The 27757-nt window shown below is 38.4% G+C and overlaps 1 protein-coding gene, 1 long non-coding RNA gene and 1 pseudogene across 2 annotated transcripts in view; all 3 read right to left on the bottom strand.

Annotated features, from left to right (window-relative positions):
- PRSS55 (serine protease 55) overlaps positions 1-27508 on the bottom strand; it is a 99350-nt gene extending 71842 nt beyond the window's left edge. Inside the window, exon 1 of the mRNA XM_081810690.1 lies at positions 26820-27508. Within this exon, the coding sequence (XP_081666816.1) occupies positions 26820-26886 (67 nt within the window). The 5' untranslated portion in view covers positions 26887-27508. The remainder of the gene's footprint in view (positions 1-26819) is intronic.
- On the bottom strand, positions 9648-11945 carry LOC145719135 (uncharacterized). Its single transcript, XR_014142202.1, has 2 exons — positions 11690-11945; positions 9648-11464 (listed from the first exon to the last, which is right to left on the bottom strand). It is a non-coding gene; the product is annotated as an uncharacterized LOC145719135 (long non-coding RNA).
- LOC145719159 (decreased expression in renal and prostate cancer protein-like) lies at positions 19427-25805 on the bottom strand (annotated as a pseudogene).
- Positions 27509-27757: the final 249 nt, after the last annotated feature.

The raw sequence follows: 27757 nt of genomic DNA, 5'->3' as shown, positions 1-27757 counted from the left end.
ACACTACATCTAAAACTAATGATGTAATATATGGGGATTAACATAAGAATAAAAAAATTTAAAAAATAAAAGTTTGACAGTCCAAGACTACATTTTGGACCATCTGAAAGAGTGGATGGACCTTCCATCCTTCATCCAATCACCCACAAGCATAATTTTTCCAACCAGACAAGAGGTAATAAGTGGCATTCTTTTCTGAGGCAACTCAGCACATTTTTGAGGAGAGAGGGAGAAGCTGTACTCAAAAAGATGGGTGTTTTTATATGAGTTTGCCTAAAGTAGAATTCCTTGAGCTGTGAATAACAACAACAAAATAAAACAAAAAGGTGAAATCTGTTCTGCATATACATAGTGAAAGGGAAGAAAAGAGGATGAAAAGAATTTCTCTGTGCTGGTTCTCATTGGCTGCATCAGAACAGGACAGCTTGGCCACCATCTGAATCTAGAGAGTGGGTGAAGAAGCATTTCAGTAGATGAGAGCAGGGCGAATCAGTATGTAGTTGTTTTGCCAAAACTGCTGAGCTACCCCAAACTTTTGATTATTGGTAGGCAGGGAAATACAACTACAAGCAGATGAGTAACTGTTGCTGAGAAAGGTAGGTTTATAAGAATTTCTTCTTTTTCATGAAAGAAGCAGCAGTGACAGCAACTTGGTCTTCAACTTGGCCTTCAGAGGGCAGAGGCTGGGAGAGACGGAGAAGCCACAATCCTGTGCCCTCAGCTCAGGGCAGAGGTTAACAGAGAAGCTGAAAACAGCCTGGCCCCTCAGCCAGGATCCTGTGAAAGGGAGTGTGTGCAGGAAGGGGGCTGCTTTGACTCCATTACAAAGCATGTTGTCAAACTTTCTGACTTTTGCCAATCCTTCAAGGAAGAAATAAGAGCTCAAACTAGTAACTTTTTTCTTCAAATTGAGGTATAAATTACATAGAGAAACATACCCAATTGCTTATATGTTGAGTGTGTGTCCTTTACCAGATGTATATAATTTTATTTATTATTTATTCAGCTTATATTTATTTATTTAGCTTTAACATTTAGGTCTATGATCCATTTTGAAATAATTTCCATGTATGATGTGATATGGATCAAGACTCATTTCTTCCATATACACAGCCAATTAAGTTGAAAAGACCTTCTTTTCACCCATTGAATAGCTTTGGTGTCTTGGTCTAAATCAACTGACCATAAAATATAAGTGTGGGTCCATTTATGGGATTGTTTTTGTTTGTTTGTTTGTTTTTTGCTGTCCTGGGTAGTCTAGAATTAGATGTCTGATTTGGGTTGTATTTGATATCTGATCTTGATGGTTTGTTACAACTTGAAAATAGGATACAGGTAGTCTGTAGCATGTACTCATTTAATTATCACCTATAGTACCTTAGAATGAATTAGCTATTGAAAGCAAGGTTTTGGCAGGCCAAATTGCTGTTGCAATTAACCATTAGAATGAGAAACACAAAGGCTATGGGGGTAACCTAACTGCTTAGAATAAAGCTTAAAGAAACTAGTAAACTCAGGGTTTTAGGTTTGGGGCTTAAGGCATAGTCAAAGAACCAGAGAGTGTCTATATATGCTATACGAAAAGTATCTTCTCTTTTGTAGTTGCAGAGCCAATGTAGCCAAAATTTAAGTCCCCAATCTAATGCTACTAGTTGCTTAAATACAGTATAAATTTAATTCACAGCCTCTATATGTCTCTCATACAAAAGCTAGGACTAGGGGAAGAGTAGAAACCTGAAAATTGAAATCAGATATTAGGGTGGATTTATATGCATCTATTTTTAAATGGAGGTATTATAATCATTATTCATATATGGTGAAGTCAACAGATCAGGAGACAACTGTCATTGAAAAGATAGTTTGTTACAGGTTGGGAGAAGAGGGGGCACAACACACTATGTAGGACCACATGGGGAAGCGTCAGGATTGGTAAAGATGCAGAAGGAGCAAAGGAAGGAGGTGGGAAAGAGCCTTTATTGTGGTTTTTGCAGGAAGGAATGAGAGAAGAAGGCTAAGCAAGCAAAGCAGGTTTGGGATTGGCTAATTTGAACAATTTCAGCAGACTCTGTGATGTAGGGACTGCGTTTAATTAACTGATGCTTGGTTCTGAGGTGATTAGGACAGAATGGTTGTGGTTTGGGGTATAAGGGTTCAATAAAGGGGCATGATTAATACAGTGTCTGAGTACTTTGACCTCACATATCCCACTGAGTCTCACTTGCTAGCAGAAAAATCCTTCCTTTCTGACAACTCCAGCCATCCTCTGATTTGAAGTACTGTAATGACCTCACATGAGCAGTTACCGTATAAAGAATGCTAATTTTCCTCTAGACTCAACCCACCAACTTTCACGACCTCCAGGTTTCTAAATACAGTTTAGTTTCATAGTATCCTACAGGAAAAAGTACAAAAATTGGATCTGGAAGGACATTAAACAACAAAAGGGTGGCAGAATTTTGCTAACGTATTAGAATAAAGCTATAAAATATTGTTAAAATGAAGTTTAAAGGGGCACCTGGGTGGCTCAGTTGGTTAAGCGTCTGCCTTCAGCTCAGGTCATGATCCCGGAGTCCCGGGATCGAGCCCCGCATCGGGCTCCCTGCTTAGCAGGGAGCCTGCTTCTCCCTCTGCCCTTCACCCACTCATGCTCTCTCTGTCACTCTTGCTCTCTCTCAAGTAAATAAATAAATAAATAAATAAATAAATAAATAAATATCTTTTTTGAAAAATGAAGTCTAAGGGTGCTAGAACAGGAAGGAATGAATGTAGCACCAGATTGAGCCAAATTTTTCAATATTGTTAACTCACCACAAATTCTGGATTCAATAAACTGGTTTTAACACTTGGGAGTGGCTCTAATAGTCTGCTTGGCTGGTTAATTAAAACCTACGTTTAAAAGGGGCCCACATTAGATGTTCCATTGACAGATGAATGGATAAAGAAGAGTGGTATTTATATACAATGGAATACTACTCAGCCATTAAAAAATGAAATCTTGCCATTTTCAACGATGTGGATGGAACTAGAGGGTATTATGCTAAGCAGAATAAGCCAATCAGAGAAAGACAATTATCATATGATTTCACTCTGTGGAATTTAAGAAACAAAACAGAAGAACATAGGGGAAGGGAGGGAAAAATAAAATGATGAAATCAAAGAAGGAGACAAACCATAAGAGACTCTTAATCATAGGAAACAAACTGAGGGTTGCTGGAGGGGAGGGGCGAGGAGGATGGAGTAACTGGATGATGGGCATTAGGAGGGCACATGAGCACTGGGTGTTATATCAACTGATGAATCATTAAACTTTACCTCTGAAACTAATAATATACTATATGTTAATTAATTGAATTTAAATATAAAAATTAAAATTAAAAAAATTAATAAAAAGGGGCCCACATTAAATAAAGCAGTCATGTCAGAAATTCTTTGTTATATTGAAGAGAAAGTGATACAAATTCTTAGGGAGATAAGAAGTTGGAATAGATTTATCATCTTAATCTGTTCACTCACTCTCCCCATTTCCCATAAGAAGGCTCAAAAACACTTCTTTCACCAAAGCATTAGAAATACATCAATGAAGGGGAGGATCAATGTTGAAGTGGTTCTCTGCCTACCAAAATTATGTTTTCCCTTCCCTATTGTAGAGTGACATTAGAAAGTGGCTCTGCCCATCTAGAACTTGCATTTCATGCCCCCTTTGCATATAGGCAAGACCATATGACTAATTTTCAACATTGGAATTTGAGCAGAATTTGATGTGGTCTCTTTTAGGGCCAAGGCAGCCCAAAGGTGGATATTCTTTATCCATTCTCTCTTTCTCCATATGCTAGATTAATAGAGGACTCTGGAACCCTGGGGATGAGAGAACCACAAGGCAAATGCAGGCTGAGTCCCTGGATCAGCATATGGAAGAAAGCAACCATTAAATAAGAATGTCAACATCAGAATGTGAACTTGAACAAAAAATAAAATGTATCATATTAGATCACTGAAATGTTGGTTTGTGTTACAGCAGCTAGTTTTATCCTACTTATCAAATCCAGCATATCTGATACACTGTCAAGTAATTGTCTTCTGAAAACTGGGGATGCTGAGGTTGAAATGGGCTTCTCTAATTAATATAGGAATGAAATCATCCTGGAAAGTAGAAGGCCACCATATGGTCAGAAGTATGATGGACATGGCAACTATGGTAAGCAAAAGGACTAATAAAATCACTGCAGTGATTTGACCAGCAGAGATCTTTGGCAGTGGTTACTAATGATGGGGTCTCCAGGACTGAAATAAGGCCTACTAAGGTCTTAATTGATCTGTGCAACCAAAAAACAAACAACTACATGCGATGAATAGACGCCACCTTGAATCAGCACAGTGGAGAGTTACCTCCCTCACCCACTTTTCCGAGCTGAGCCAATTCAGAGGTGTACAGTCCTTTGAGTGAGCCAAAAGCTAGGGCCCTTTGAGGAAGGACTTTATATCTCTGCCATAATATGTACTCTTCTAGTCATTTCCAAAGGCACCTGTAGCTATTTACTAAGATTACTGTGCAGTGGATGAGGAAAAGACTGAGACTTTGGTGGAAATATTGAACACATGACTCTGAGATGATATTAAACTCTCGGTACTCAAAATGCCACTGTGGTCCACTAGAAAATATGGGGCTCATGGGAGTCATGTGATAAAAAGAGTGATGGCCTGAGTCCATCTGACAGTGATCCTCATGGCTCTGCAAATCATTTCAGTATATTGAACCATAGTGGAAAACTGAAAAGAGTATAAACAGGGACTAAGAGCATAAACTGAGGTGGTTACAACTGTAGTAAACTGGTCTCAATTCCCCAGGAGACCCTCTGAAGAACTATTTAGAATAATTCTCAGAACTGTCCCTTTAATTACTAGAATCTAGAACTAGATCCTGCCCTTATGGGTCAAAAGCTGCTCCAGGGGAGTAAATGCCCCTGCAATCCCAAACTCTACATATCAGTGAGCCCAGTGCACACCTGCCAGCATCCTTGACATTAGAGGAGCCTGGACAGAAGGTTAAGATGCAAGATGCATGCTTGAGGTAGGACATTGTCAGCAAGAAGTGAGTAGAAGCCTGGATGGAAATGTTAACTCCAGATGTCACTGAAATAGATGGCAAAGCTGAGAGGATGTGACTCAGAGCATCGGATATGTTTGCCACAATATACTGACATGGTACCTACCAATATCCTCACATTGACTTCTTGACCCATGGATGTGGAGCTACTAAGCAAGAAAGGCTGAAGTGGGGATTCTTGAAAAATCTCCTCCTTACCAAAGTAATACACTCAAAGAAATAGAATATTCCTAAAGCAATTGCAGAAATCAGTGAAACATAAAATGAAAAGTGTAGAAATGGTGATTCCTTTCATTTCTCCATTTAACTAATTTCAGATGGATATGGACCTTAGGTAATGAAAATTGATTATCATGAATTTAGTCAGGTGCTCACTCCAGTTGCAGCTGACATTCCACATATGACATTTTTATTGGAGAAAACTTTAAAATTTATAAAACTGGGAAATTATTATGTTCTCTGTATCAAATACAGAAGACCACTATATGCAGGGATTTTTTTCACTTGACAAAAACAGCAAGACACCTTCCCCATCTTCTCTCTTAATCCTGCAGCTATATGTCGTTAATATAGTCACCAGGGATATCTACCATTCACCAACCTACAAAAAATCACTCTGGTTCACTATATTGATGACATCATGCTGATTGGACCTTGTGGGTGATAAGTTGCAAATATCCTAGATGTCTTAGTAAGACACATTTGTGCTAATCATAGGAATGTTTCAATTGTAAGGATCATAAACATAATTTTCTGATTTGATCCCCTCATATTTCAAATGAGGCAAAAAGGAATTGAGAATGACCTGATGCTGATATGTATTGATGATTTGCTATGTGCTAGGATTTTGCATAAACCATTAAAACTAATCCTTACCTCAAACCTGTGATCTAGGGCAACTTAGCCCATTCTCTATTTTACAGAAAATGAACAGCATATAAGTTAAATGGCTCAGCCAAATTTAAGACCACTTCCAAAATTCAAATCCAGATTCCTTTGGCTCCCAAAGCTATGGTTCTTTGACAATGTGCTTTCATTCAGAATTTTTAATTTCCCAAACATTACCTTATTTAATTATCACAAAAATTTAGGACAGAGGCAAAACCTATCAGATTTAAGTGATATTTTTCCAGTATAGAAAGATGACAATTAGGTTTTCAGTACCTTAAAGATGTTATTCCACTATCCATTATCTTATATTGTTTCCAATGAGAAATCTGCTGTCATCCTTATCTTCCTTTATACATGATGTCTTTTTATCCTTTAGCTACTGTTAAGATTTTCTGTTTATTATTAGTTTTAAGTAATTAGATAATAATGTGTTTTGATTAGTTTTCTTCATATTTCTTGTTCTTAGCTTCTTGGATGTAGAGTTTATAGTTTTCTTCAAACTTGGAAAGTTTTCTGCCATTATTTCTTCAAATGTTATTTCTGCCTTCCCTCTCTTCCTTCTTCAGATTATTCCAATTAACCATTTATTAGGGCACTTGTAGTTGTTTCATATCTTACTAATGCTCTGCTCATTTTATTCTCAATTTGACTTTTATTTTTAATTGTTTCTATTGCTATGTCTTTGAGTTCACAAAGTTTTTTCTTCTACAATGTCTAATCTGCCATTATTCACTTCATTTATTCATCTCAAATTCTGTGGCTTTCATCTCTTAATGTTTAATTTGGAAATTATATATATGCCATGTTAAATCTTTCCTTTAGCTTTTTGAATTTATGGACTAGAGTTAAAATGACCTATTTCAGTCTCTCTCTGTTAATCCTAACATTTATATCAGTTCTGAATAGCTTTTGATTGATAATCATCTCCTCATTATGGGTCATGTTTTTCTGTGTCTTTGCACACTTAGTAATCTTTGACTGGATGCCAAACATTGTTAATTTCACTGGTCTTGTGTTGAATTTTTGTTTTTCTATAAATTGTCTAGAGCTTTGTTCTGGAATACAGTTACATTACTTGGGAAACCTTGATCATTTCATGTCTTGCTTTTATAATTTGTTAGGCAGGTCTGGAACAGTGCTCAGTCTACAGCTTATTATTTCTCTCTACTGAAGAAAGACCTTACTAAGTACTCTATTTAGTGCTCTGCAAATTATGAGCTTTTCCTGTTAGGCTTGTACAAACAGTTACTGTTGTCAGCTCTGTGTGAGCACAGGGTAATGCTCTCCTTAATTATTTTAGATGACTCTTCTAAAGACTCAGATAGTTTCCTCATGCACAGGTACTAAGAGGGATCCTCTGCAGATTTCCTCTGTACTTATCTCTTCTCTGGTACTTTATCTCATGAATTCTAGCTTCCTTCATCTCTCCAGACTCCCAGATCTATCTCCTCAACTCATGGACTCTGCCAACCTCCACCTCAGTTACTTCTCTCTCTGCCATGGCTTAAAAATCTCTCAAGGTAATGCAGCCTTGGAAATCATAGGACTCATCTCATTTGTTTCCCATCTCTAAAGAATCACTGCCCTTTATTGCCTAAAGTCCAGATTCTGGAATATTATTTTTTGATGTATTTTGTTTGCTTTCTTTTTGTTTGTTTCAGGCAGGAATGTAAATCATTACTTCATCTTAGCCAGAGAAAACTCCTTTGCCTTTGTTTTTGAAAAATATTTTTACTGCATATGTAATTCTAGGTTAACAATTATTTTCTTTCAAGACTTTGAAGTCATTTCTTCTGACTTTCATGATTTCTGTTAAGAAGTCAGCTATCAGTATCATTGCTATGTCTTTGAAGGCAATATGCATTGTTTCCCTGTTTTTGAAATTTTTTTCCTTTATAGTTTTCAGAAGTTTGACCATGATATTCCTTCGTGTGGTTCTTTTGTATTCACTTTGCCTGTGGTACACAGAATTTCTTCAATTGATAAGCTGTTATCTCATCAATTGTTGAAAATTCTTGGCCATGTTTCTCCAAATATTGCTTCTGCTTCAATTTCTTCTTTCTTCTGCTTCTGAAACTACAAGTCTATGTTAGACCTCCTCACTGTGTCCCATATATCTTCCACAATTTTATTTTCAATTCTATTTACTCCTCAGTAAATTTATTTTTATCACCCTGCTTGTTCACTGATCCTGTTCTCTGCTATGTCTAATCTGCTGTTAAAGAGTTGTTAAATTATTAGTTTCAAATTTTTTGGCTTGTGCTCTAGAATTTCCATCTGATTCTTTTAATATGTTCCATTTCTTTGGTGATATTCTCTTTTTATCTATTTTCTCCACTTTCCCACTATATTCTTGAACATATTAATCAAGTTATTTTAGATATTATATGCTAATTCCAACACTTACTTCCCCTCAACATTTATTTCTGTATTCTATTTTATCTCTTGGATTATGGTTGTAGGGTCCCAATTCTTGATGCCTAGTAAATTTGGACTGACAGACAGACATCATGTATTTTTAAATTGTATATGCTCCATATGATGTTATCTTCTTCCAGAGAGGATTCATCTTTTGTCATGCAGGGAAGAGAGAATGGGGCCTTAAGAGTCAAATTCTAATCAAAGTCCTAACTATACTTAAAGCTATACTGCAATTTACTTAAGACTCTGTCCCACTCGGGGACCCTGGGTGGCTCAGTTGGTTAAACATCTGCCTTTGGCTCAGGTCATGATCCCAGAGTCTTGGGATCAAGCCCCGCATCAGAATCCCTGCTTAGTGTGGAACCTTCTTCTCCCTCTCCCTCTGCTGCTCCCCCTGCTTGTGTTCTCTCTGTCACTCCCTCCCTCTCAAATGAATAAATAAAATTGTAAAAAAAAAAAAAAGACTGCCCCACTCTAGTTCACCCTATTCATATGGTGTAGCCCAACAATGTTTACAATTGAGAAAATTCAGCGGTCATCAGGTTCCTTCTTCCTGAAGATTCTGAACTCTCAGGTTAGTTTCTTCAGCACCATAAAACTGTGAAAACACTTTGTTCTTGGCTTCACTTTTTTTTATACTGATTCCACACAACTTTAGAGTTCAGCATACATCTAGAATAGGGAAATTTCCATGTGTTTAAGGCTTCTCAGATATCTAATTTTGTCACTCCAGCACCATGAGATCACTAAAAATTCACTAGTTTCTTTCTTTTCCAACAGCATCCCCTCAGACCTAAGCAACCCACAGATTCTTAGCCCATAGCTTGCTTGCATAATTGTCAAATGCCTTCAGGAAAAAAGTGGCTGCAGATCCTTCACTCACTTCTGCATATTTCTCCTCTCTCCAGAATCTTAGTCTTGTTAGTCTTCATTGCTTTAGAGGTTCGGAACCAATGTGTTTTCATTCTCATTAGTTTCCATGAATTTCTTAAGCTTTTCTTTAATTTCCTGGTTGACCCATTCATTCTTTAGCAGGATGCTCTTTAACCTCCAAGTGTTTGAGTTCCTTCTGAATTTCTTCTTCTGACTGAGTTCCAGTTTTCAAAGCACTGTGGTCTGAAAATATGCAGGGAATAATCTCAATCTTTTGGTATCAGTTGAGACCTGATTTGTGACCCAGTATGTGATCTATTCTGGAGAAAGTTCCATGTGTATTCAAGAAGAATGAGTATTCTGTTGTTTTAGGATAGAATGTTCTGTATATATCTGTGAAGTCCATCTGGTCCAGTGTGTCATTCAAAGCCCTTGTTTCTTTGTTGATATGCTTAGATGATCTGTCCATTGCTGTGAGTGGGGTGTTGAAGTCCTCTAATATTAATGTATTATCATCAATATGTTTCTTTACTTTAGTTATTAATTGGTTTATGTAATTAGCTGCTCCCATGTTGGGGGCATAGATATTTACAATTGTTAGATCTTCTTGTTGGATAGACCCTTTAAGTATGATATAGTGTCCTTCTACATCTACCTCTTTTGTTTAAAATCTAGTTTGTCTGAGGGAGGCCTGGGTGACTCAGTTGGTTAGGTGTCTGCCTTTGGCTCAGGGCATGATTGTGGAGTCCTGGGATCAAGCCCCACATCAGGCTCTCTGCTCAGCAGAGAGTCTGCTTCTCTCTCTCACTCTCACTCTGTGCTCTCTCTCTCTCAAATAAATAAATAAATAAATAAAATTTAAAAAATCTAGTTTGTCTGATACGAGGATTGCTACCCCAGCTTTCTTTTGAGGTCCATTAGCATGGTAAATCATTCTCCACTCCCTCACTTTCAGTCTGGAGGTGTCTTTAGGTCTAAAGTCAGTCTCTTGTAGACAGCATATGGATGGTTCTTGCTTTTTTATCCAATCTGATAACCTGTGTCTTTTGATAGGAACATTTAGCCCATTTACATTCAGAGTAACTATTGAAATATATGAATTTAGTGCCACTGTATTGCCTGGGCTAAATGCCCAGGTTATCAGATTGGATAAAAAAGCAAGAACCATCCATATGCTGTCTACAAGAGACTCACTTTAGACCTAAAGGCACCTCCAGACTGAAAGCGAAGGGGTGGAGAGAGGGTATTAAGCTAAGTGAAATAAGTCAATCAAAGAAAGACAATTACCATATGATCTCACTGATATGAGGAATTTGAGAAACAAGACAGAGGATCATAGGGGAAGGGAGGGGAAAAAGTCTTCTTTTCATTTCTGAGACACCATATATTTTTCCACATATATAGTTCCAACAGCATCCACAAAATTTATGTGTTCCTACGTGTGTCCCTGTCACTTAAATAGCTCTTTCAGAAGTGAAAGAAAGTCACCATATCATGATACTTTGCCGCTCCGGCCAGTTTCCTGGAGGTAAGGAGGCTGTAAAGGGGGTTCTTTGTCCTTCCCAGTTTCCCAGGCCACCAGTCCCTAACATCCTGAGCTGTGAATACTAGTGGAGTGCTATAGAATTTCCTCACTTTGTTCTGCTACACCACACTGTAAACACTGCAGAACTGGGGAGCTGTATATGGATTTATAATACTAACTATAACATAAAATTAAAAATTTCTGTTAATCAGAAGGCACAGTTCCAACAGGGGGAGAAATATTTGCAACACCTATAACTAACAAAGTAATGAATCTGAGAATTTATTTAAAATTTCTGCAAATTATTAAGAAAAAAGAGTACATATACTAATTAAATCATATGAAAAGGATATCAAGGGTGAAGGAATCATGAATATAGGAACCAGGATGATGTTTATCATGGGACGGGGGTTGAAGATGGTGATGGTAGCAATCATACAGTTAGATATTACATTCTAGTTTTTGTTTAGGTAATAGATTTGTCATAATTAGTTCAGACTGCTATAACAGAAATACCATAGAGTGGGTAGCTTTAACAACAAACATTTATTGCTCACAGTTCTGGAGGCTGGGAATTCCAAGGTAAAGGTGCTGGCAGATTTGGTGTTTAGTGTACCTCTGCTTCCTGGTTCATAGATAGTCATCTCTGCCTTTCTTTTTTTTTTTTTTTTTTAAAGATTTTATTTATTTGACAGAGAGAGAGAGAGAGACAGCTAGAGAGGGAACACAAGCAGGGGGGAGTGGGAGAGGGAGAAGCAGGCTCCCGGCCGAGCAGAGAGCCCGATGCGGGGCTCGATCCCAGGATCCTGGGATCATGACCTGAGCCGAAGGCAGACGCTTAACGACTGAGCCACCCAGGCGCCCCTCATCTCTGCCTTTCTAGAAGATGCTTATACTTCTGGCTCCAGTGAAGTTAAAAACATCAGAATATTCTTCCAAAGGGGTCCTCTGAACCATCGCAAAGCTAACTTAGAAAGCATGACATATTTCAAGCTGGCATACCATTTCCACCTGAATGCTGGCCTTGAATTCTGCCCTTTCCAACAGGAGCAAAGCCATCTGCTAAGGGAGATTCCAAAATGCAGGCTCAGATCCCTTAGAACCATATTTTTTTTGACATTAAGAAAAAATATTTTCGGGCGCCTGGGTGGCTCAGTTGTTAAGCAACTGCCTTCGGCTCAGGTCATGGTCCCAGGGTCCTGGGATCGAGTCCCATATCGGGCTCTCTCCTCTGCGGGAAGCCTGCTTCTCCCTCTCTCACTCCCCCTTGCTTGTGTTCCCTCTCTCACTGTGTCTCTCTCTGTCAAATAAATAAATAAAATTTTTTAAAAAAAAAAAAAAGAAAAGAAAAAATATTTTCACCAGATAAACACATTCATATAATCAGCCAGATAAAGAAACAAATTGTTACGAGCACCCCAGAAATCCCCTTTTATCCTATTTCAGTGTCTAACCACCCCCGGAGGTGGTTACTCTTCTGACTTCTAACTTGATAGACCAGTTTTGTCTGTTTTTGAACTTTATATGAAAGTCTTTACTGGATTTGGCTTCTTTTGCTCAGCATTTGTTTATGTAAATCCCTATAGTTATGTATAGCAATATCATGTATATTATCATTGCTGTGTAGTAGTCTGGTATATAACATACTGTATTTTATCTATTCTAATGATTTTGGCTTAGGCTATTGTGAAGAATGCTGCAATGCATGTTTTTGTAAATGTCTCTCATTAACAAACTCATTTCTGTCAGGTATGTAGTTAGAAACTGAATATTTTGTCATAGATATGTATCTGTTTAGCTTTGGTAGATACTGCAAAAACAATTTTCTAAAGTGGTTGTACCCACCACTTTATACATGTCAGAATGACTAGTATAAAAAAAAAAAAAAAGCAATAGCAAGTGTTGATGAGGATGTAGAGAAAAAGGAATCCCTGTGCATTATTGGTGGGAATGCAAATTAGCACAGCCATGGAAAACAGCATGGAGTTTCCTCAGAAAGCCAAAAACAGAAATACTATATAATCCAGTAATTCCACCACTGGGTATTCACCCAAAGAAAATGAAAATATTAATTCAAAAAGATAAATACACTTCTATATTTATTGCAGCATTATTTACAATAGCCAAGATATAGAAGCAACCCAAGTGTCCATCCATAGATGAATAAAGAAGATGTGATACACACACACACACAATGAACCATATTTTTAAAATGTCAATTGCTATGGTTGCATGATTGGATGATCACAAAGGGAACTTAAAAATAGAACCTCCTGTACAATCTCAAGGTCATGAGCCTGATTAATGACAGAGATGAAAGAAAGCAGAACCCTGGTCTCTTCACTTGCTGTCCAGTCTTTGCGTGCTTAACCAGGCTGTGGGCATAGCTGAAACCAAGTTGGTGCCAGTACAGGGACTGCTGACCCCATGTGAATCATCACTCTTGTTCAACCCTAACACACAGGTGGAGAAGGACAATTGGTCTTGAGATTAGGGACAATGTAGTCATTGGTGTAATAGAAGCAACACAAAATACCAGAGTGATGGACACAATAGTGCTGGTGTATAATTGCAATTTAGATAGCAGGAATTACTGCCTCATATGACACATTGTAAGCTCAAAGCAGATAAAGGATTATCTATCTTGGGATTTTTGTTTTTATTATGGATATTTTAAAGACATTCCACAATTTGGATCTGTATTTCCATTTTCATCCAACGGTGCTTTAATAACATGTTTTAAAATTCACAGATTTTTTTTAAAAGGCTTTGGTTTTATCATTTAATCTGTTACTGATTTCTAGCTTTGTAATTGGGCAATGTTGTGTTTATTATTTCCAATTTTTTTTAGTTTATTGAGGTTTTCATTATGGCCCCAATATGTTAAATTTTGTTAATGTTCAATGTGCACTTGAAAAGGTTAATTTTCCTACTCTTTGGATTCAGGGTTTTAGTATATATTTATGTGGTCTAGCTTATTGATTATGTTGTTTGTTCTTCTAAATCCTTACTTATTTTTTTGTCCACTTGATTTTTATAGGTCTGAGAGAGGTATGTTAAAAGGGCACATGCACCCCAATATTCACAGTAGCAATGCCCACAATAGCCAAACTGTGGAAGGAGCCAAGTTGTCCTTCAACAGATGAATGGATAAAAAAGATGTGGTTCATATATACAATGGGATATTACTCAGCCATCAGAAAGGATGAATACCTATCACTTATATTGACATGGTTGGAACTGGGTGGTATTATGTTAAGTGAAATAAGTCCATCAGAGAAAGACAATTATCATATGGTTTCACTCATACATGGAATATAAGGAATAGCACAGAAAACTATAGGGGAAGGGAGGGAAAACTGAATGGGAAGAAATCAGAGAGGGAGACAAACCATGAGAGACTCTTGGCTCTGGGAAAAAAATTGAGGTTGCAGAAAGGGAGGTGGCTGGGGGGATGGGGTAACCAGGTGATGGACATTAAGGAAGGCATGTGATGTGATGAGCACTGGGTGTTATATGCAACTAATGAATCACTGAACGCTACATCAAAAACTAATGATGTGCTATATGTTGGCTAATTGAATTTAAATTAAAAAAAAGGAATTCTGATATTTATGGTCAATTAATTTTTGACAAAGATTGTGGATAATTCAATAAAGCAGAAGGCAGTCTTTTCAATGAATGGTCCTCGGACAATTGAATAGCCATATGCAAAAAATAAAAACAAAAAAATTAACTTAGACCTTTAACACAAACCATAAATAAAAATTAACTCAAAATGATTCATAGGCCTAAAGGTGAAAGCTAAACCTACATAACTTCTAAAACAGGAAGAAGTCTTCATAATCTTAGGTTAGGCAAAAAGTTACTAGATACACTGCCAAAAGTATAAAACATTAAAAAACTGATAAATTGAATTTCATCAAAATAAAAACTTTTGGGGGTGCCTGGGTGGCTCAGTCATTAAGTGTCTGCCTTCAGCTCAGGTCATGGTCCCAGGGTCCTGGGATCAAGTCCTGCATTGGGCTCCTGCTCAGCGGGAAGCCTGCTTCTCCCTCTCCCACTCCCCCTGCTTGTGTTCCCTCTCTCGCTCTCTCTCTCTCTGTCAAATAAATAAATAAAATCTTTTAAAAAAATTAAAAACTTTTGTGTTTCAAAAGTTACCACTAAGAAAATGAAAACTTAAGCCACAGACTGAGATAAAATTCTATGAATTACATATCTGATAAAAAACTTGTATCCAGAAAATATAAAAAGCTCTTCAACTCAATAAGAAGGTAAACAATAATTTGAGAGAAAAAACTGACAAATTATTTGAATAGACATTTCATTATAGAAGATAAATGAATGGCTAATAAGCATATGAAAATTTGCTCCACATCACTAGTTAATAGGAAAATACAAATTAAAACCATAATGAGATATCACTATACACCTACCAGAATGGCTACAATTAAAAAAAAAAGGGCACCTGGGTGGCTCAGTTGGTTAAGCGACTGCCTTCAGCTCAGGTCATGATCCTGGAGTCCCTGGATCGAGTCCCGCATCAGGCTCTCTGCTCGGCAGGGAGTCTGCTTCTCCCTCTGACCCTCCCCCCTCTCGTGTGCTCTCTCTCATTCTCTCTCTCTCAAATAAATAAATAAGATCTTTTAAAAAAATAATAAATAAATAAATAAATAAATAAATAAATAAATAAATAAAAAAGATAGTAACAAATATTGGCAAGGAAGTGGAGAAACTAGAACTCTCCTACCTTGCTAGTGGTAATGTAAAACAGTATGGCCACTGTAAAATGCTTTGGTGTTTCTTAAAATGTTAAAGACATATCATACAACTCAGAAGTTCTCCTAGGAATCTATCCAGGAAAAATGAAAACCTTTGTTCACACAAAGATATGTACATAAATATTCTCAGCACCATTTTTCGTTAGAGTCCCAAACTGGAAATTACCCAGATTTTCATCAGCTAGTAAATGGGTAAACAAAATGTGGTATATCCATACAATGGAATACTATGTAGCAACATAATGGAATGAATCTTTGATACATTCTATGACATAGATGAACATCAAAATCATTATGCTGAGAGAAGCCAGACACATAACACTACCAATTTTTTTTATAAGTCAATTTATATGAAATATTCACAAAAGGCAAATTGAGACAAAAAGTAGGTAAGAGGCTGAGGTGGGAGCAGTGATTAACTGCAAAGGAGCACAATGAAACTTTTTGGGATGATGGAAATGAAAGCCATATTTTGGTGATGGCTGCACAACTATAAACTTACTAAAGTAAAAAATCATTGAATTACACTTGTAATAGGTGGATATTAAGGTATGTCAGTCATACCTTAATAAAGTGGTTAAAAAATTTTAAAGCGAAAATTCTTATGAAGAATTGTTATTGTTATATATATATATTGTTATATACACTTAGTGATTACCTTTCATTAAAATTACATTAAATTTGTGCTCTGTCCCATAAAATTAGAGAGCCATGATTGTGACTTTCCATGGAGCCCAAATATTTGGGGCTTTTAAGCAGGAAGTGAGGTCATGGATGCACCAGTATTATGAGACAGAAGAGTCACAGAACCTCCTAAGACCTACCATGGGGAATATAAAAGCTTCCCTCCTGGTGGATTCCAGGCCTCTCTATAATTAGATTATTTCAGAGTGCAGATTTTCCCCAAATGACCATCAAGCCAGAACATGGGATGACATCAGAGCAGATGGTTTGAGCCAGGGAGGTCTCCTGTCAGTTTTTTTAATCCAGTTGGCTTCCTCCATTGGTGCTATCTAAGAAACTTTTATTTCCTGAAGACTCTCATCATTGGCTTCTGACTTTTAGTTGAAGGAATACTTTCAGAAATGAGAATGAGAGAAGTGTGAATGGAGAGAGAGAAATCAAGTTTGCAGCAGTCAGTGTGGTTTGAGCATGGAAAACCTGCTCTGGCCTACCTGGCAGGGAATCTGGTGCAGGGTATAATTTAGTCAGAAGTCCTGGGTTCATGTTCTGGCTCTGAGTGTGTTACTTGCAAGCCATGTGACCTTGGGTCAGTAATTTAACTTCTTAAAGACCTTTAATCTGAAGATAAACTAATAATGATATCTTCTTGATACTTACCAACAACACATTCATCTAAAGAAACTGTATGTCAGTTCTTCTGTAGGCAGAGTGAAGTGAGGCAGTTGGAACTTTACACCTGAATCATGGTGCAATCCAGGCCATGTTTCTTTGCTTTGTTTTCACTGGGAGAATATACTTGCCCAGAGAAATTTAATGTTCACTGCAAAAACACTTCTGCACCTGCCTCAGGAATCATTCTCAATTTCTTTCCTGATTCATTATCTTTACCCAGACATCTAAATGTTGAAGCACCCCCCAGGGCTCAATCCTCAGTCCTCAGTTTCTCCCCAGATGATCTCATCCAGTGTGACTGCTTCAAATACCATCTCTATGTGTATGTCTATTAAATTTATCTTTCCTGAGCTTCTCCTCTAAGCTCCAGATCCATATATCCAACCACTCTAACCAACATTTCTACTAGGATGTCTACGAGGCATCTCAAATCAAAGTGACAAAATTCAACTATTAATTTATCCACTCCATCCCAAATCTTCCTCCTCAGTACAAGCCTTCCACAATGCCGGAATGGCATTACCATCCATCCAGTTGCCCAGATGAAAATTTCTTTTTTTTTCTTTTTTTTAAAGATTTTATTTATTTATTTGAGAGAGAGAGAGCACATGAGAGGGGGGAGGGTCAGAGGGAGAAGCAGACCCCCTACTGAGCAAGGAGCCCGATATGGGACTCGATCCCGGGACTCCAGGATCATGACCTGAGCCGAAGGCAGTCGCTTAACCAACTGAGCCACCCAGGCGCCCCCAGATGAAAATTTCTATAATCTATCATTGATCACTCACTTTTATCTCTCCCCATATGTGCACTATTGGCAAGTCTTATCAGCACTGCAGTCAAATTATATGCAGGATCCAACTACATTTCACCATTCCCACTGCTACAAACTAATCAAAATCCCCAACATCTCTTACCTTTTAACCACTCTGTCTGCATCAGACATCATGACCCAACCTTTCCCTCATAGCCCCCAGTCGCTCCCTAGCATATTATCCTGACCATTTTTTTGTTAACTTGTACAATGTTTTTACACCCAAACCTTCCTTGAAAGTAACAGTTTTTGGGGTGCCTGGGTGGCTCAGTCAGTTAAGCATCTGACTCTTGATTTTGGCTTAGGTCATGATCTCAGGGTTGTGAGATGGAGCTCTGCATCGGCTCTGCATTGATTATGGAACCTGCTTAAGATTTTCTCTCTCTCTCTACCCCTCCCCCCACTCACGTGCATGTGTGTGCTCTCTCTCTCTCTCTATCTCTCCCTCTCTCTCAAAAAAAAGTAAGGGTTCTTAATAAAAGTAAGATCTTATTCTTCCCTATTCCACATTCTTCCCTATTCCACCCAAGTATCTAAGGCATGTCTAGGTGCAGCTAGGCATTCAATAAACATTTGTTAGTTGACAGGCAAGGCTACATGACTTCTCAGGAAAGAACTAGACAAGACATAATTTCAGTGCTAGTTGATTTATTTGCACTATGACCTTGTTATAGTTATAGTCTATTATGACTTTTGACTTAGAATATTAATGCTGGTGAGGTTATTGAGGTTCAAGTTCTTAACCTAGAAGATCAGACACGTTCTTCAGGGTGTTTATAAAATGAAAGCAATAAAATAAAATAAAGTCTTTAGGATTATACACTACCCTTTTGTTTCCTCCAGCTTTATTGAGATATAATTGACATATAACATTGTGTAAGTTTACAGTGTAAAAAGGGTTGATTTGATACTTATATACTGCAAAATGATTACCACCATAGCTTTAGCCAACACTTCCATCATGTCACATAATTACCATTTATTTTTTTGTGGTGAGAATTTAGTATTTATTCTCTTAGCAACTTCCAAGTATATAATACAGTATTATTGACTATAAGCACCATGTTATTATATATTAAATCCTCAGAACTTATTCATCTTTTCACTGGAAGTTTGTACTCTTTGAGCAACATCTCTCCATTCCTCCCCAGTCCCTGGTAACCACCACACTATACACACTACTCTTAAAAGAGCATTGTATGGCTTCTTAGCATTTTGGACTGCTGAATTTATCCTAGAGTTTCTAAAGTGGTTTCACTCTGCACTGACAACTATGGAAAAACTCTAATACATAATAAAGACATTTGCGCACACACACACACTCTCTCTCTCTCTCTCTCATAGTCATACCTGATGAGACTTCTCCATAGTGACTATAAATTTCCATGTTACTAGAGCAATTTTTTGTAAATTATTGTCCCAGAGACCACTAAAAACTTTTGCCTATTCCAAGGTCATGAAAATGCTGTCCTATATCTTCCTCCAAAATATTTATTATTTTATCTTTCACATTTAAATCTGAAATCAATCTGGAATTAATTTTGTGCTTAGTGTGAGGCAAAAGTCTAGTTATAATTTTTCCACACAAATACCCAATCTTGCATTACTTATTTAAAAGACCATTCCTTTTTTTTTTTTTTTTTTTAAAGACCATTCCTTTTTGCTAAATATGAGTGTCTCCTCTGTCATAAACTGGACTTTTTTTTTTCTTTCATTTTTGTCTCTGGTGTATAGAAATACTTACTTTCTTGTGTGTGTATTAAACTTGTATACAGTGACCTTGCTAAATTCACTTACTAATCCTAAATATATATATTTAGATTCTTTCAGATTCTCTAGTTACATAATCATGTTATTCATGGATAAAAGCAGTTTTTAGTTATTCTTTTCCAATCCTTATGCCATACATTTCTTTTTTCTTGCCTAATTGCACTGGCTAGGCCTCCAATACAATGTTGGATAGAAGTAGTGATAAAGATACATAGAACTTGTCTTATTACTGCAGCACCTGACTGGCTCAGTTGGTAGAGCATCCAACTCGATTTCAGGGTCATGAGTTTGAGTCCCACACTGGGTGTAAAGTCTACTTAAAATTAAAAAAAAAATAAATAAATAAATAAAATTTAAAGATAGGTAAAATTTTTTAAAAAAGAACTTGTCTTATTCCTGATGTTATGAAAAAAGTTTTTAATATTAACCACTGAGTATGTTTCCTATGGAATATTTTTTTTAAAGATTTATTTATTTATTTTAGAAAGAGAGAGCGAGCATGAGTGGGGGAGGGGCAGAGAGAGAGAGAGAGGTGAGCAGACTCCCCACTGAGTGGGGACCCCAACGCTGTGCTCAATCCAAGGACCCTGAGATCATTACCTGAGCTGAAGGCAGACACTTAACTGACTGAGCCACCCAGGCATCCCATGCATCCAACTCTTGATTTTGGCTCAGATCACAATCTCAGGGTAGTGAGGTCAAGCCTCAGGTAGGGCTCTGTGCTCAGCAAAGAGTCTGCTTCTCTCCCTCTTCCTCTGCCCCTCCCCCTGCTCACACACACACTCTCTCTCTCTCTCCAATCCATGGACATGGGATGTCCTTCCATTTGTTTGTGTCTTTGATTTCTTTGAACAAAGTCTTGCAGTTTTCATTATACAGATCTTTTATCATCTTGGTTAAATTTATTCCTAGGTATTTTATTGTTATCAATGCTATTGTAAATAGGATAATTTTAAAATATCTTTTTGAGATGTTTCATTGTAAGTATATAGAAATGAAACTGATTTCTGTTTACTGATTTTACATCCTGAAACTTTATTGATTTCATTGATTAGATCCAATGGTTTTTTTGGTTGAGTCTTGCGATTTTCAATATATAAGATCAAATCTGCAAATAATGCCAAAATTTACTTCTTTCTTTCCAGTTTGGATGCCTTTTATTTATTTGTTTTGCTTGGTTGCTGTAGCTAAGACTACCAGTACTATGTTCAATAAGTGTAGTGACAGTAAGCACCCTTGTCTTTTTCCTAATCTTGGAGGTAAAACTTTAATTTTTCTCCTTGAGTATAATGTTATCTGTGGGTTTGTTGTATGTTGAGGTATATTCCTTCTATACCCAATCTGATAAGGGTTTTTATCATGAAAGGATGTTGTATTTGGTCAAATGCTTTCTCTGCATCTATTGAGATAATCATATGATTTTTATCTTTAATTCTATTAATGTTATATATCACATTTATTGATTTGCATATGTTGAATTGTCCTTGCATCCTAGGCATAAATACCACTTGGACATGGTGCATAATTCTTTTCATGGGTTCTTAAATTCTGTTTCCTAATATTTTGTTGAGAATTTTTTCATTTATGTTCATCAAGGATATTGATTACACATTTTCCCCCCTCATCCCATTTATTAAAGAAAGAGTAAGAAAAGATACAATGAAGGAAAAACACAAACCATCCTTTCATGTTAGGCTGAACAAAGCACAGAGATTTTTCCCCTCCCCCCCCACCCCACCCCAATTCCCACATTCCTATTCATGTCAGCTTAAATTTTGAGGTTCTTTGATTGGGAGTACTAGTGGAGAGGGAGTTAGATGAGCAGTGGAGCCTTGATTCTGGCCTCCTGTAAGGAAAAGGAATCTGCAGGCCCAGTCAATCAAGCAGAAATTGTATTTGGTGGGTCTTTGAAGTGGTTGTCCACTTCCCTGTTCTGTATTCAAGCCCCCAGGGAAAGGTATGGCAGTAGAGGATGACCAGATCTAAAGTTGCTCAGGTCAGAGATGTTGAAACATGGTCTGTTCACCAATGCAACATTTCTAGAGAGCAGTGAACTGAATCTCCAGTGGTGAGCAGGGGACTACATATGAATTGGGACCTGCAGGTCAACATATCCCTGAGGAAAAGTCCACAAGAACAATTCAAGAAAGTAGTCATAAACAAGAGGCAGAAATCTGTGGGACAAAAGCACAGCAGGCTTCTGGAGGGCTGGAGATCCTTTCTCTCAAGTCAGGATCATTCCCACCTACCGTAGCTCATCTCCCACAAATAACATTTCACCTTCAGTCAAGAAAGAAGTAGAGGAAAAAGATGCTTCATTTGAATTTGAGCCCTAGCTATGTACTTCAGACTGTAGCTCCATAGCTACCCTTTTACCTAAAACACAGCTCCTGGTCAGAACCACAGTGCTTGGAAACCAAAGTGGTCTTAGAGAGAAAATGGTGTTTAAGGAGGTAACATTCCATTTGGGTACATTGCAGCCATTGAACCCCCTGGTCTGGGGAAAGCAGTAGGGTTTATGCCAGGGAGCCTCCCTACTCTAGGAAATGGGACCAAAGTCTTACTTATAGGGGCCATTCATCCTTGGAAAGGAAGCTGGGTTTAGACCCAGGGTGCCAATTGGTCTTGCAAAAGGAGCTGGGTTAATACCCAAAGAATCTGCTGGATAAGGGCCCAGGGGCCCAGAAGCTGACCTGGGGAAAGTAACCTGACCAGAACCTAATGGGCCAGTAGACCTTGGAAAAGCAGCAGAACTTGGACCCTGCAAGCCACTGGCCCTTGGGAAGTTAGCTGGGTTGGGACCTAGTGGCCCAGAGGTTCTTGGGAAAATTGCTAGACTTTAGCCCTGGAAGTCAGCAGACCTCTGGAAAGTAACTGGATTTGAAGCCAATGTGCCAGAAGACTGAGAGAAGGCAGCTGGATTTAGCCCCCCTGAACCTGTCCCCTTGGAAAGGGATTAATATTTACTCCCATGGGCCCAGCTGACCTTGAAAAATGAACTGAATTAGGGTTATGGGGACCAGGGCCCTGGACATGGGAGATAGATTTGGCCCCCGGAAGGCCACTTCCCTGAGAGCCAGGACACAAGTTTGGGACTGTGGAGTCAGGTACTCTTGCCATGGAGGATGGGCTTGTGCCATCCTGTTTCCAGAAGCCTTTGAGGAAGCAGCTGAATTTGCTCCTGAAAGACCTGCTGCTCTTAGAATAGGGGCAAGATCTAGGCCTCGAGATCCAGCCATTCTTAAGTTAAGGCCAGATCCTGTGCCCACGAAGCCACCTGCTCTGGTATCCAGATTAGGGCCTGGGCCCAACTGCCCTTGGGTTAGGCCCAAGGTCTGGGCCCAGGCTACTTCCTCTTGGGTTTGGTCCAAGGCCCAGGCCTGGAAACATACCTAACCTCAGAGCAGGATTTGTACCTACGAAGCCTGATCTCAGATTGGGACTTGGTCTTAGTCCCAGGCCAATGGGCTTAGGACTAGGATAACTATTCCCAGAAGTCAACAGCACACCTACTGTCAGGTTGGGCCTGATCCAGGGCCCATGGGGCCACCACTTCTGGGGTCAGGACCCATTCCCAAGAGACCACCTGCCCTTGGGTTGGATATAGGACCTGACCCTGGGAGACTCCCTAACCTTGGATTGGACAGAGGCCCTGTACCTGGAAGAGCCCCTGCTCTAGGGTTTAGAGATGGCTCTAGGCCGGGGCCCACGAGGTCACTAGGCCTTGGGAAAGAAACTGCACCTGCGCTCTTGGAAAAGAAGCCACGCCTGGGTCACAAGCACCAGCTGGGAAAGGTGATGGATTTGTAGCCAATGAACCTGATGAAGTTGGAAGAGGCAATGGGTTCCTTGGAAATGAGGCCAGATTTCCACCAAGGGAACTGGTTGCCATAAGGAAGGGGTCAGAGTTCATGCCCAGTGGGTGGCCTGTGTTCATAACAGGACCCCCCTGCTGTCCCAGGGAACCACCCAGCTGACCTCAAGGTGGCAACTGAGCACTAGTCCAAGGAGTTAGCTGCTCTCTAGGGAAAATCCAGGGTTCTTTCATACTTTCTTAGGGATGTTGGTGATAATGCGCTTGGGGTTAGTTTTGAAAATGATCTTGCTGGGTGCCTGGGTGGCTCAGTTGGTTAAGCAACCAATTCTTGGTTTCAGATCAGGTCATGATCTCGAGGTCGTGGGATCGAGCCTGTGTCAAGCCCCACCCCCATCAGGCTCTGTGCTCAGCATGGAGTCTGCTTCAGATTCTCTCTCCCTCTTCCTCCCACTCACTCTCTCTCTCTCAAATATATAAATAAAATCTTAAAAAAGAAAGAAAGAAAAGGATCTTGTTTTTGATGAGTGCTATCACCAGGTACCAGGTACCAGTCTTGCAGCTAAGCCCATCGTAGTCCTGCTGCCCAGGAGTGTGTTTGACAAGGACAACAACAGGTTTCTCCAGATGGATGATTTTTCCATACAGGATATGATGCCCCACAAACAGCACAGGGCTGTAATGTAGGTCTCCCAGGAGGTTTCCTGCTAATCCAGTGCTGTAGCAAGCCTCGATCTCCCCCCGTAGCTCCATCAGCACCCACACTGCAAGGCCTCTAACCCCAGCAGTGGAAATAACAATTTGCACCATGAGCTTTCCATCTTTAAAAAAGCAACTGAAAGCTTTTGATCTTGATGAAGTCCCAATAGTTCATTTTTGCCCTTGCTTCCCTTGCCTTTGGCGATGTTTCTAGGAAGAGGTTGCTGCGGCTGAGGTCGAAGAGGTTGCTGCCTGTGTTCTCCTTTAGGATTTTGATGGACTCCTGCCTCACATTGAGGTCTTTCAACCATTTGGAGTCTATTTTTGTGTGTGGTGTAAGGAAATGGTCCAGTTTCATTCTTCGGCATGTGGCTGTCCAGTTTTCCCAACACCATTTGTTGAAGAGACTGTCTTTTTTCCAATGGACATTCTTTCCTGCTTTGTTGAAGATTAGTTGACCCTAGAGTTGAGGGTCCATTTCTGGGCTCTCTATTCTGTTCCATTGATCTATGTGTCCGTTTTTGTGCCAGTACCATACTGTCTTGATGATGACAGCTTTGTAATAGAGCTTGAAGTCTGGAATTGTGATGCCAGAGCTTATGGTCCTCTTACATTGCCATCTTGGCCCCTAGTCAGCTCCCAACTATGATTTTAGAATTGCCTTTTTTTTCTGAAATGTTTTGTTTTATTTATTTTGAATCTATGTTATTATGATCATACAGATTTTGTATTATATCTTCCTATCAGATAGTCCCTTTATTATCATGAAATAAAAACTATTTCTAGTAATGCTTCTTGATTTAAAGGATCCTTTAATATTTGTATAGCTATATCAGGTTTTTTTATTAGTGTTCACATGGTATATGTATTTTTAATCCTTTACTTTCAACCTTTCTGTGTCCTTCTATTTTAAATGTGACTCTTGTGAGGAAGATAAAGTTGGGTTTCTTTTCATCCAGTCTGACAATCCTCTGCTAAGTATCAGTAATTATGGATATAGTATGGTTTATATACAAATTTACTATAGGTTTTCTACTTGACCCATATATTTTTTTGTTCCTTTCTTTTTGTCCTTTCTTGTCTTCTTTTAGATTTGTCAAGTAATTTTTATCAATCCATGTTTTCCATCTATTAGCTCATTAGTTATTTCATTTTACAATTTTTTTAGAGACAAAACAAGCATCCCTAACTTATTTCAGTCTAATAAAATGCTAAAATGCATTACCTTACCACTTCCTTGAAACTGGTGGAAGCTTAGAATCTTTGATTTCTATTTATCAACACCCACCTTCAAGTTATCATTGTTATGCATTTTAGTTCCATATATGTTTTTAAATTCCAAAAGACATTACAGTTGTTGCTTTGTATATATAAATATATATTTATTTATATTTATCCACACATTTACTCTTTGTTTCTTTTCTTTACATCTTATATTTTATATTTCCATGCAAGATCATTTTTCTTCTGCCAAAGAACTCTTTAAAAAAAAAAGATTTTATTTATTTGACAGAGAGAGACACAGCAAGAGAGGGAACACAAGCAGGGGGAGTGGGAGAGGGAGAAAGAAGCAGGCTTCCTGCTGAGCAGGGAGCCCAATGTGGGGTTTGATACCAGGACCCTGGGATCATGACCTGAGCCAAAGGCAGACGCTTAATGACTGAGCCATCCAGGTGCCACCAAAAGAACTCTTTCATTATTTTCACACATGCCTGTTGCCAACAAATTCCCTTGGTTTCCATTTGGTTCAAAAACTTTATTTCACCATAATTCTAGAAGGATATTTTACTAGGCTAGGCTTCTAGGCTGTTTCTTTCATCACTCTAAAGATGCCAGTACATTACATTCTGTGTTTCACTATTTGTTTGAGAAGTCAGCTGTCATTTTTATTGTTGTTTCCTAGTAGATAATGTGCCTTTTTTTCCTTCTGACTGCTTTGAAGATTTTCACTGTCCTTGGTTTCCAGCAGTTTTACTATGATATGTCTGGTTGTGATTTTCTTTGTGTTTCTCTTGCTTGAGGTTCTCTGACCTTCTTGAATATGGAGATTGATATTCATAAGTTTTAACAAATGCTCATTTGATATTTTTTGAATATTGATTTTGTCTCATTCCTTTTTCTTTCTTCTCCTTCTGAAACTATAATTATAGATGTAATAGGCACTATAAATGTGTCCCACATGTCTCCTGTGCTGTGCATGTTTCCTTTTTTCCTCTTGGCACTTGACTTGTCTTCTAGTTAACTAATTCTGGGTTTGGCTATGTCTAATCTGCGTTGAAACCACCCATTTAATTATTAATTTCAGATATTGTATTTTTTTACTTCCACAAAATCCACTGGCTCTTTATAGTTTACATTTCTTATCTGAATCTTTTCATTTATTCTGTCTGCCTTGTCTCCATTTTATTTAACATATTAATTATGGTTAATCTAAAGCCCCCTGTCTGCTACCTCACATATGTGAATCCTATGTGATTCTGTCTCTCTTCATGTCTTAAAATTTACTTTGATATTAGTATAACTTCACCAGTCATCTTTTGGTTAGTGTTTTTACAGTTTCTTCTGTATTATTTTTCTTTCAACATTTCTGTGCTCTTATATGTAAGTAGCATATAGTTAGCTTTCTTTTCCATACTGGCAAAGTTAATGTCTAGATTATGGAGTTATATTTTCTTGCTTCTTTCAATGGTTAATTTTTAAATTTAATTAATTTTAATCAATTCAAATACTCAACATAGTGTATTTAGAAAAAGAAGAGAGGTTCCACTTACTGTTGTCTTCCACATTAGAGGGATCCCCCTGCTCTCTCTTGGGCAGATATATTAAAGGGCTGACCATCTCAATACAACCAAGGACTTAAGTAGGTTACAGCTGTTTCTGCAGTCAAACCTCATATAGAATCAGTATTTCTCTTCAGCAATCCTTATTTTCTGATTGAGAGCCTGGCAGGTCTCAAACTTCTCAGCTTTGAAAGTCTGCAGGAGATCTGGGGTTTCCAGCCTAGATCTCCAGCCTCAGCCCACACAGCTTCAACCTGGCACCTGTCCTAAGGAGGACATGGGTGGTAATCTTGAGGCAGATTCCTTCAAGTGGTGGATCTTTGGAGACTGAAGATATTCCTCTCTGGCTTTTAAGAAGTTATTGGTTTAGCTTTTTAGTCATGCACTCAGCTTGCAATTGTGCACTTGGGGCCTCTCAAGTTTCTCATCTCTCCTGCAGACCCACACGACTACTAAAACTTCACTGGTTTCCTCTGCTCCTGTGGATGGTCTCTTTTTGGTCCAAGTCTGATTCTTAGCTTATAATCAGTGTTGGCAAATGGCCCCAGAGAAGAGGAGGGACATCAGCTTGTTTCATAACAGTACTGGTTCTCTGGAATTTTCATTTATTTAGTCCTCATGGCTCTCACAGTTTTCTTATGCTGTGATTCTTAAAAAAAAAAAAAAAAAAATTCTAGGCTTTTGCTTTTCTGTTGATACTATGGGAGTACTGGTCTACTATAACTTATTGCATACTACCCAGAATTGGTTTTGTTTTTAATACCACTGGAAAGGAAAATCCCCGCCCCACCCCAGGCCACAACACCTACCAGGATTGCTGTTTCAATGCTGCTGATGGGAATCTTCAGCATGATATGCTTTTCCTCTCAAATATTAGTCATAAGCATGTCATAGCTATTCTCTTTATCTTGAGGAAAAGGAAAAATGTG

Source organism: Leptonychotes weddellii, chromosome 2, assembly GCF_054177405.1.
Source record: "Leptonychotes weddellii isolate Sample4059 chromosome 2, ASM5417740v2, whole genome shotgun sequence".
Classification (NCBI taxonomy): domain Eukaryota; kingdom Metazoa; phylum Chordata; class Mammalia; order Carnivora; family Phocidae; genus Leptonychotes; species Leptonychotes weddellii.
This window is presented reverse-complemented; position numbering and strand designations above follow the sequence as displayed.